This window comes from Neofelis nebulosa, chromosome 1 (genome assembly GCF_028018385.1).
Source record: "Neofelis nebulosa isolate mNeoNeb1 chromosome 1, mNeoNeb1.pri, whole genome shotgun sequence".
Classification (NCBI taxonomy): Eukaryota; Metazoa; Chordata; class Mammalia; order Carnivora; family Felidae; genus Neofelis; species Neofelis nebulosa.
Window position 1 is genome coordinate 29,342,274 of NC_080782.1, and position 12,137 is coordinate 29,354,410.

At 38.3% G+C, this 12,137-nt stretch overlaps 1 protein-coding gene across 3 annotated transcripts in view; it reads right to left on the reverse strand.

Moving 5' to 3' along the window:
- The window catches only part of RANBP3L (RAN binding protein 3 like), a 286,469-nt gene that overhangs the window by 40,263 nt on the left and 234,069 nt on the right, over nucleotides 1–12,137 (reverse strand). Inside the window, exon 1 of one of the 3 annotated variants that reach the window (XM_058717599.1) lies at nucleotides 5,494–6,211. The exons of the other annotated variants lie outside the window; for them this stretch is intronic. Coding sequence (XP_058573582.1) covers nucleotides 5,494–5,584 — 91 coding nt within the window. The 5' untranslated portion in view covers nucleotides 5,585–6,211. Of the gene's footprint in view, nucleotides 1–5,493; nucleotides 6,212–12,137 lie in introns of those variants that run through there. 3 annotated transcript variants of the gene reach the window in all.

The following is a 12,137-nucleotide window of genomic DNA, read 5'->3' on the forward strand; positions in this document are numbered from 1 at the left end:
TATTTAGCCATGTATCACCCAAAAGATGTCATGTTGTCTATGCCATTTCACTGTTTTAGAATCACAAAGAAGGAAAGCTAATACAAATCTATTTTGAGAAGCATAATGTGTGTATCTCACATTATCTTTTCATATAAAAGGCATTATTTCATTGTTTGCCACCACTGCGTTTCCTTTCTCATGGTTGTATCTTCATTCCTTAGCACTTAAGTTTTTTAAGTGTTCTAAATTAAGTATATTCATAAATGTTCACAGAGTATTTTCAAGGGAAATAGTGCATTTGCGGCAATCTAAATATAATTTGTGTTTTATGGTTTAGACTCAGAGCAAATTTGGTCTCACAGTAAACATGCCCCACTTAGCCTTTATATTTATATTTACTAAGTTCAAAGCTAAATTAAGTGCCTTCTGAAACCCTCAAGAGGAGTGTGGCCAAAATACACAGAATGAGGATTAATGCAGCAGGGTCACAATATTATGGAGTCAAATCACTTTTTCTTTCACCCAAAAAGTTGAAAAAGTACCATTAGCTGAGTTCTTATTACTGAATTCCTCAAAAAAGCACATGACAGAAAATAAACTTGGGCAGAAAAACTTGCATTTCTGGTGTCTAATATAGCTCCCAGCTCTTGGTAAAAACTGTACTGAATAAATAAGTGGTTGAGGGCGTTAATCTGTGCTCCTTGACTTGCAGGAAACTGTCTTAATATTAAGAGAAGAATTCATCCTGAAAATGACAGCCAAAATGTGATGTAATAAAGAATAGATCTGGTTTTAGCTCTCCATTCCTTGCACAGAGCTTGAAAAACCCTCTGAATTTCCTAACTGATGGCCATTTGTCTTCGTTATGCTAACGAGGAAACTCAAGGAAGAGGCTGGCCACACCAAAAAGAACAAGGTTGTATAGGGTTGGACCTTCTAGCCCTACTTTCCATTTCCAACCTCCAGAGAGGGAAGAGAGACTGAAGCCAGAGTGCAATCATAGTCACTGATTTAATCAATCATGCAAATGTAGCGAGATCCCATGTGGAAACTCTGGACACCATGCTTACTGGAGCTTCCTGGCTGATGATCTTACTGATGTCTTGAGAGAGTGGGATACCTTGACTCCATGTGCTCAGAAACCCCCGACACTTTGCCTTATGTATCTGTTCAGCTGGCTGTTCATTTGTATCCTTTATAATAAAATGGTAATCATAAGTATAGGGCTTTCTTGAGTTCTGTGAGTCATTCTAGCAAATTTTCAAACCTGGGAGAGTTGTGGGAAGCCTTAAATTTGTAGTCATCCAGGCAGAAACGGAGGTGGCTTGGAGACAACTGAAATTTGTAGCTAGCATTTAAGTGGATCGGTCTCTTGAGACTGAGCCCTTAACTTCTGGAGTCTTCATTAACTCTGGATAATGACAGAATTTAATTAAATTGTAGTACACCCAGTTGGTGTCAGAGCAAGAAAAATCAGAAGGAACACTAATGCATCTTGAATATCTGTAGAGAAGTTTCTCTGATATGGATCAGTAAAAAAAAATTAAACATTGCATCTCAAAAATCATGGATTTTATGAGATAGCTATATATGAGCATGAGCAGGGGAGGGGCAAAGAGAGAGGGGGAGACACAGAATCCAAAGCAGGCTCCAGGCTCTGAGTTGTCAGTGTAGAGCCCAATGCGGGGCTCAAACTCACAAGCTGTGAGATTGTGACCTGAGCTGAAGTTGGACACTTCACCAACTGAGTCACTCAGCTGCCCCTGGATGATATTTACATTTAAACTGGTAGACTGTGAGTAAAGCGGATTACCCTCCAGAATGTTGGTGGGTCTCATCCATCAGCTAAAGGCCTGGATATAAAAAAGACTGACCTGCCCTGAGCAAGAGGGAATTCTGCCAGCAGACCACTTTCAGATTTCAACTGTAATGTTGGTCAGCAATTTGCCTGGGACTCCAGCCTGGTGGCCCACACAGTGCATTTTGGACTTGCCATCTTCCCTAATTGTGTGAGGCAATCTCTTAAAATAAATTTTGATCTCTCTCTATCTATACACACACACACACACACACACACACACACACATCCTAGAGATTCTGTTTTTCTGGAGAACCTTGACTAATACACTACCTCACCTGACTATTGTAAGAATTAAATAAGATAATGTATTGAGAATTGTGTAATTTTTAAAGCATTCTAAACATTTACTTTGTGAATTTTAAAGTATATAAACATAAATATGGTTTATAAAACATAAGTATGGTTAAGTCTACCTCGCACATGTAATATGAACTGAACTTTGTTGAGGCTTTGTAGACATATAAGTTAATGTTTATAAATGTGATCTCAGATCAATGTTATAGATAAATGGATTTGAACTATCACAGAAGAATCTATAAAGACAGCAACAAGTAGGGAGAGAAGCCTACTGGATTCCTGTGCTGGACTGTTTAGCATCTGCTGCTGTAGAATGTAAATACTATGGGGACTGGAAACCATAGTTTAGTTGGCTTGGTTCAACTGATGTACCATGTCTGGCACAGTGCTTTGCATAGTTGTCGTTCAGATAGTTGCTAAACAATAAGTGACTTTTATCTAAATGATCACCCAAAAAGTACAATTTTATAACATAAAGCACTTCAGCATATAGCAGGGAGGGTTAGAAAGTACCTATGTGTTGAATCTGGTTATGCCCTCTGAGGAGTTAAATGCCAATTAATCATGGTCTGTATATTAAAAAGCTGGAACTTTGGTGTGGTTTGGGGGTGGGGGGGGGTAGGCCAAAGCCACAAACTCAGAATGCCTCCATAAACAAATCCATAGCCAGACCTCACTCTCTGAAACCAATCGCTTTGCTTTCTTGGACCTCTGCTGAACTTTGCATAATAGCAAGGTGCCAATGTAGCTTGGAGGAAAAAAAATCAAGGCCACTATACTCAATGAATACTTTTAAACTCCAGAAGAGTAACTGAATGCTACTCAGCAGCATAGCAAACACTGCCCAGTGTCACTTGTCAATTCAGATCTCTAGATGATAGTTCTTGTAGCAGTCAATGCTGTTGAACGCTGTTCTCAATTGCATTCACGTGCTTTACAGCCTTATGGATTGTGGTTTCTGGGGACTGATAATTTGAGACTCAGTTGTGGAAGAATATGGTTGCTTTCAAAATATTCTAGGCAAAAGCTTCAGTCTGAGAAAAAAAAGACTAGACTTCTAGTCTTCTTGGTATTTTGGGAAGTATGTCATCATAATGATTTTTCCAGTCTCCTCTGGGTATGGCCAATAAAGGAAGAGAACATTAAGACAGCCTGCCTTAAATTAAAACCACAGCAGCATAGTATTTTCCACTTTGAAAATTGGGGAAAAATAAAAATAATACCCAATATTACTGAGAATATACCCCTATACTGCTGATTGGAGGGCCAACTGTCAGAAAATAAGCAAACAAACCAACAAAAAAAAACCCACAACAACAAAAATCTTAAAAAAACATATATATCCTTTGACCTCGCAATTCCACCACTAAGAATGTATCCCAAGAAAATAATCTTACCTCTGCAATGATTTATCCATTTGCTTAGGTTAAACACAATGTTGTTTGTAAAAGGGAAAAAATAGAAATAAAATACATGTCTAATCATAGAGAATTGCCTAAAGGAATTTTACTACATCCATTTAAGGAAGAGCATACAACTGCTAAAAACAAGGCTGCAGAGGGGCACCTGGGTGACTCGGTTGAGCACTGGACTCTTGATTTGGGCTCAGGTCATGATTTCAGGGTCATGGGATCAAGCCCAGTGTTGGTCTCCATGCTGAATGTGGAGCCTTCTTGGGATTCTCTCTCTCCCTCTCTCTTTGCCCCTTCTCTGCTTATGCACTCATGCTCTCTCTCTTTCTCAAAAATAAATTTAAATGAATGAATGAATGAATGAATGAATAAATAGCTAAAATAAGGTTGTAGAAGAATATATGCACATGAATGATGACATGGAAATTTGTTCATAATCAATTATTAAATTAAAAAGCAGTTCATACAATGTTATATATAAAATAACTCTATTTTGTTTAAAAATCAAGCAAAAGAGTACGTTGTACATGGGCACAGAAGAAAAGGCTGGAAGACTATGCTAAAGGGTTAAGAACAACACTCTCTGGATGGTGATTTTAACCATCTCCTCTATGCTCCCCCTGGCAAATTTTATATAATAAATATTACATTAGCAATTGGAGTGGGGAAGTAGCTTTAAACATTTCAAACAAAATGAACACCCAACAAAAACCTATGATGGACTAGCGTTTACTAACAGAAGAGCACAACTTTTATAGTGCTATGATTAAACTCTGGCACATTCCAGGACTTTACATGCTAAAGCAGTTAGTTTAAAATGACTTGTTTCAGCCCTGATGATACCGAACGGTCTCAAAAGTTTTTGCTGTTTCCATTTATTATAAAGCATTTTCTACCCCCACTATGGGAAGCCTTGTACAGCATGAAGTCCAGGAACTAATGCAAGAAAGTGGCCTGACACCTTCATGCAAACGTTAGCACACAGGTGCCACCTTGGAAATGGGAGGTTTCAGCCCATTAGCCAGTTCTGTCTATGCCACTAAAATCTAAAACCGTGTCTGTGGAAACGTAAATAAAGAGCTTGCAGCCTAGATCCCTACATAGACAGATCCATCAGTGGTTATTAAGGGCAAGTTAGAAATGTCTGGGGCCAATCCTTAACCTCTGGGGAGTGATGATGTCATCTGTGACAGCACCCTGCCTGTTTTTCAAGTGTCCTTTGCTGTCCGTGCCAGAATGGGTTGGAAAGATCATCTTGTCTATTCATGTCAGCCATCTGCCACTAATTGATGCAGCTGGCTGGGTAGTGGATTTGAAATTTTAAAAAAGACTGATGGTGAAAATGGCTGCCAGGTAGATAGCTTAGTCTGAATGAGTGCCCATCATGTGAAATGTGACACTTTTCACTGTCTTTCTCCAGCTGTTCCTACATCGTAACAGGGAAAGAGCCAAGAATATATTTATTTTTCCCACGAATGAGTGAGTCAGAGATCCAGGCAAAATTAGGCTTCAACTTTAAATCCAAAAGTGTGCCATTAGTGGCAGGACAGGGAAGACAGTTCCAGTGTAACATAAAGCTAATCTCAGCAAATTCCCCTTGTAGCTGATTTAGCCTTCCCTGGATGGGTGTTTTGAATTACACAAATATAGCATACTCTAGAAAAACAACAGTGGCTGGAAGTCTCAGCACATAAGCCTCAGAAGGACAAGTCCAAGGAATAGCATTCTTGATAGTCTCCCATAGTCCTTTAAAAACCAGGAGTGAACCCAAGTTAACTCACCCTTATGCATCAGTATTATGTCTATTCTCAGAGTTAAAAAAAAAATCAAAGATTATAAAGCATCTTCCAACCAGAGATTCCCCAGGCACTTCCCCAGCCTACCATTCCTCCTGGAATGCAAATGGCCAGGTCACAGAATGCGTTAGCCTGGCTGACTCACCTTGCTGTCGCTGGTCTTCTGGAAGCTTCAGTTTACAGGTATAAAAACTGTTAAACAGGTGCCTGCTGTCTTTTCTCTGTGCAGTAGACATGGTGCTGGCAATACGGCTGTGGTTCCAGTATCACTAGGACATTTCCTTCCCCTGGTTAGTCACCTAAAATGGTCTTCACCAGACACCCAGAGCCACAGAGGTACATGCAGATCCTGTCCTTGAGTGTAAAGCATTTACTTCTCTAATAAACTTCCAAGTGTTTTCTAGTCATGATCCTTGAAATAAATATTGACCAATATAACTTCCCCTACATACAAAGATGCCAATTCACTTGGATAAAAGCACAGCTTAATTCGTCTTTCATTTCAAAGTACTTTGAAGCTTTCCCCTTTACAGTGTAAAATCCTACAAAGTAACTATTTCTAACCAATTACAGTTTTGGCAATGTTTTGATCCATCTGCTGACGCGAAACCTAATGCCTCTAGTATTTCGAGAGGACTGCTAGAATAAGATACACAAAATTTAAAAAGTGCTGCTGAGTTAAATCCAGTGATTTCCAAGCCTGGTCTGAGTTACCCTCTGTGACAGCTGAAAGTGAACAGTTCTTAAAGGAAGCTGAAGGAGGAGGGGCCGAGGGAGCTAGGCTGATTAGCATAAAGAGGCAGGCAAGAAATGGCATTGGAGTTGCTTTGAATAATAGTGACCAAAGCAGGGATTCTAAAAAGATGCCCTGATGTTATAGTCACCACGTTTCTGACTTGTGCTACTTTGTAATTAGAACAAAAGCTCAAGGCAGGGGTTTATACTGCATGGATGTTCATTTGCACATGCAACATCTGAAGGGTATAAGCGGAACTGGTAATGAGCTCATGGAAATATACTGCTGGGACTTTCAGTTTCTGTAAACACCTCTGAGTCTTCAGAAGGGGGCAGTTATAGAGCAGCCTGCCTGCCAACGCAACTATTTGGAGTTCTGGAAGACAAATAAACACATAAAACATTATCTTCCCAGAAATCTACCTCTGATTCCCTTTAGACTCTCCATGTCTACTTCTAGGTCACAAAACAAAGAGATTTCCAGTGGTTTCTTGTGTTGAAATAGCATATTTCATTGAAATATTCATTGAAATAATAGCATAGTTAATTTCTGTTTAAAAACAAACCCTAAACACCTTTCATTTAACTCAGAAGCTGTTACCCCTGAAATTGTAATGAACGTTACTAGATGCTGCCCTTCAAGATTCCACAGCTCTTTGTAGATTCTGAACGGAGGTGGTGGGCCAGGATGAAGGAGAAAGGCAGAGTGCTTAGCCTCAAAGTCTGAGCTCCACAGCTTCCTGGGCGCACTTGGAAATTGGTGCTAAGTTTGAAACCCTAACTAGAAGGTTACCTCTTTGCCAGATCTGGATGGGTGTTCTCCTTCCACTTTGAGGCGATGAACAATTCCCCAAACATACTCTGACTTATAAAAACCCTTGTGATATGTGTGATTGTTCTTTCATAATTACCATGACTTATTAAACCACCTTTATTATTTTAATAGTCTACCTGTTTTGGGCCCCTCACAGTACAACAGGTTATAGAAGTATTTAGCTACTTTGAAAGAGATTCCAATTGTTAGAGAAACATAGTTTCTGCTTTAACGGTTGGCATTTATCTCCTGCTTCACAGCAGTCATGGCAGAAGGCTGAAGCATTTTCTTCCAGAGTGACATAAAGCTATCAACATTCTATCAAGTTACGGACCTCACTGATAAGCATATTATTATATAGTAAGTCAAATAACCCATAAAACTGTAAGTCAGCCCTTGAGAGAAATGGATTCTTTTAAAAAAAAGTTTTATAGTGAGAAATTTAAATATATATATATATGTGTGTGTATATATATATGTGTATATATATATGTGTATATATATATGTATATATATACACATATATATGAATTATATATATATATGTGTGTGTATATATGTATATATACATATATACACACACATATATATATATATGAATAGGTAGAAAGAATAGCATAATAAGCCCTATGTGCCCATCACTTGGATTTAATCATTATCAATAATTTCAAAACATTTTTACATTTTGTTCAAACTGGACCCAAAGGTCTACACATGGTCTTTGGTTGATATGTCTCATAAGTCTTTTTCACTGTGTAGGATTCTGAGAGAAAATATTGCATGGGGATTAATATCTTACATTTACCCTGATCTATGTCTGATTTTTCAAGGAAGCCCCTAGACGCCTCCATTCTTCTTACGCTTGGATGTAAAGCTGGGGAGAAGGGGGAAAAGGAATGGTCAGCTGACCACAGAGGCTAAAACAGCCAGCCTTCTAGCCCTGGTGCTCCATTAGTGGACTGTGTAACCTTGAACTAGGTACTTAACATCTCTGAGTTTGTGTCTTCATTTGTCAAATGAAACAAATGTTTGGTAAACAATGCAAGAGGTTATTCAATACTTATTCTGTGAATATAAAGACTTGAGAAAATAAGGACATTCCTGTTTTGTCTTTGGCTATAGCTTGAGGAGAAAGAAATAGATTTAAAACAAAAAATATGAGTAGGATTTGGGAGTGTATCTGAAAATCTAGGCCCTTGATTTTCCAACCTGGCTGAGCACTGTAATTACTCTGGGAATGTCATAGAGATTCCTGACTCCCAGCTGCAGTGTTGGAGGTACGGGTGGTGTCTGAAATATATATATATATGCATACATATATATATTTAAACATGGTTTATATTTTATATAAATATATGATTTTTTTTAGATGGAATATGTATAAAGTCCTCTTGTCCAGGTAAACATGCATAACCTGCTTAAATAGTCTGCTTTGCTCATTCTTTCATTCATTATATCTCTCCTGAGGCCTGATGACACCAAAAACAAGAATGCTTTAAACTTAGTTTCCAGTGCCACAACATTAGGGAATAGGGACAATCCCCAGGGAGACTTACTGCCTGGTTCCTCTATGTCCCACTGTTGTGCATTATTGAGTCAGCCCTGGGCAGTGACCCTGTGGTTGATTACTTGAGTTACAGAGACTCCTGGGTTCTTACACAGCATATCGAGTCACATTTCTGCTCTGGGAGGAGACTCTGTTTTGACTCACCAATTTCCACTGGAAAAAAGCCAGGATAGCTGAAAGTATGTAATAAGAATATGTAAAATAATATCAGCTCTATCAGCCATAGTTAGAATCAGTTATAATAAGCCACACCCTTATTTTTCAGAAACACTACCAAGTTAGTAGCTCATAATGGGCATATTATACTTTGCTCTTTGCTTGTAAATAAAAGCAAAGAGTCAGAGTGTAGAAAGTGAAGTCTGGTTGGGTCAAAAAACAAGTGAATAATATTTGGCATTTTTTACTTGCAATTTGATTAAAGATGAGTTAGAATTTCTATGAAACTCGAGCTTATTCCCTTACCAACTCGCTGTGATGTCAAAAAGACGCCACTGTTGAATGGCATGTTACAGGTAAATAATTGATCTTCTCAACGACTGCGTTTGGGATGGATACTGGGAAAAATGATATTTTATGATTAGAACTTATAGCTCAGAAAGCATAGTGCTTGGTTAAATAATATGAATGGTCCTAAGTTTATAGGCAAGTTTTCTTTTTTCAGTTGAACCATATTTAAGAAGCAGGAACATATGCCTTGGACATTAGTATGCAAATGAGTTATTTAATTAATAACCTGCCTTGTTTCAAAAGTCTACTCTTCGAAAGTGTTCAGAGTGCTTTGAATGACAAGTATAAGTAAAAAGCAGCAGTATTACATTTATCACTCTTATCCTCAAAGAATAGGATAAAAGACCCCTAACATGCAAACATGAAAACCATGAAGCCCTGGCCAGAGCCTCACTACAACCCCCAAAGCACTGCAGGGATTATTACATGGCCATTTTAGTTCAATACTCATGAACTAGTGTTACGACTTTAGAATTTCTATTGATTTTAAATAACAGATCCTCTGCTCCTTTATAACATTCCATGGTAGATTTTTTTTTTAAGATCACGCTTCCTTCCATCAAAGACATTGTGGACGAGAATGTAGAGTTTCAGGCTCTCACAATGGCTTATGTAACATGCTTATCATAAAGCTCATCAAGGCAGGCTTTTGTGGCTGTCTAGAGTTGTGTTACTCTAAGTCACTGTATGTTTTTAGCTCAAAGAATTTCTCAGGTAGCACAGTTGGCTGGATTCCCATAACTGCTATTTGTTAAAACATGGGAGATGCAAATGGCTGTATTAGAGGTTGTTCTGCTTGAACGCTTGTTCCTCTCTACGAATTGAGGAGGCGACACTGGCATAGCATCAAACTGCTTACCTATTCAAGGTGCTCACACTCTGAAATTGCCACCATTGATCTTTAATCCATTGAACATCAACATTCGGGTCTTGGTTATCAGAAATATTGCCTCACTCCATAAACCTTGCCTTGGCATTTGAAGCAAAATTAATTTTGGCCCTTTCACAGATGAGCCTCAGATCTGGCTGCAACAGGGCTCCCTCTGGAGGTCAGCAGAGACCAAGGTCAGTTAGCAAAATAGCCTTGGCCTCAGCACAAAATAAACCCATGTCTTTAGAATGGGGTCTTGTATTAGTGAGCTCAGGAAATGCTTGTCTGTGTCTGAAGTTGTAGGAAAGTTACCTGATTATTCTCCTACGGGTGAAATTTGATTGTTGCTATGTGCTGGTATTTAATCTCTGTAGCTGTACATTTTTTCTGTCTTTATAGCCAAAGTGAAAACAAGACAAAATAAAACCAAAGGGCAGAAAAATGCAGAGTTTTATTTTGTTTGTTTTAAGTGGCAAGGAAACTGGAGTACGGTGGTTCTGGTTCCATAATGTCCACCATCTGGGTAGGATCAAATGATCCTACAGAATCTGAATTCCACCTAAAAGTGTTTGAAGTATATGGGCATGGGGTCAATGGGTTTGCAGCAAAACTGAACTCTTTGAAGGTAAACACTCATTAACTGGGATCATTTCCAAAATAAAGCAAATTAACTTGCACCAGACCAAACTTTTGTTACTTGATATGAATTTACATTCACAGGAATAAAATAATCACCGAACTATGTTTTTCCCTCCCTACCTCCTTCATACCTTCCTTCTTCCATTAGTTTGTTTGTTGGTTCCTTCCTTCCATTCTTCTTTTTCCTTCTCTCTATTTCTCCTTTCACTCATTTTCTTTTATGTTAATTAAATGGAGTATAATGTATTATACTCCATAATATACGTCTGGAATCTGCTTCAAAATAATTTGAGTGAGGGAGATATGGAGGGTACAGACAAAATAAGACTTGCCATAAATTGTACTGTATTTTAACTAGTGGTTATAGGGGAGAGGTGACTGAAGAAAACAAAGTCACTTCCCTTTCTTCAAATAAGGCTAAAATTTGAAAAATGTATTTTTTGTTCAGTAAAAACAGGAATAGAATCCCAATGTCCTAAGCCATAAAGGATCAGTTCCACTGAAAAGTGTACAGTGGGGACTCAAAATTTTAAAAACATTTGGGGACAGGGAATATTGGCTTTCTGTTAATTGGCAAGCGTTCCAGTGGGACTCTGTTTTTGTTGGGATGTATTATGTTGTGTGTACACATATATGGACCAGAGTCTCTGCTGAGTCTATAAGGTTTAGGAAAAAATGGTTGATAAAATCTTGGTTTTTGTCAATTTATCTCAATAAAAGCCTATTGGAATTCCCCACCCCCTGCTCATAAAAAAGACTTGCCATAAATTGATATTTATTAAAACTAAGTGAACACATGAGACATATTATTCCTTCATTTATATATTCCTACATATATATTTTTTTTTAATTTCCATGATTAAAAATTTTAAATATAGTTACTTTTAATGAACCTGATTGAAGGAATACAAGGAATGGGCAATGTGATTTATTAGGACGTGGAGAGAAGCTCTCCACATTTCTTTTCCTATTTCACTTTTTACTCTCTATATTATAAAACATATACAAAGATGGGAAATGTTAACATTCATACTGTATTTGTGGAGCAGCACATGAACACAATTTATAAGCAAACAAACAAACCCACATTGGGCTACACTCGGAAACATCTGCTATTGACAAAGGGGCATGATCATTAAGCTCAGAGAGACCTCTGTGGCAGAGGAGAGCCACGTAAGGCTGGGCCTTACATGAAGATGCCACACTCATTTTTAAATAGAACCAGATGGTCATTTTACTCACTACTTCTCAACCGTACAGATGTTCCCTTCTACACCACTTAAAAAAATTTATTACTATTTTATTTTTAAACTTCCGATTAAAAAAGCAATTAGGTTGTGTGTTATGGGGCCGCTGTAACAAAGTATCATAAACTGATGGCTTATAAACAACTGAAATTCATTTCTCACAGTTCTGGAGCCTGGAAATCCAAGATCAGGGTGCCAGCATGGTGGGGTTCTGGTGAGGGCTCTCTTCTGGCCTGCAGGCTGCTGACTTCTCTCTGTTTCCTCACACAGTGGGAACAAGGTGAGAGACCTCTCTGGAGTCCCTTTTATGAGGGCACTAATTCCATTCAGGAGGATTCCTTCCTCATGACCTAATCACCTCCTAGAGGCTCCACCTAGCACCATCATATTGGAGGTTACGATTTCAATA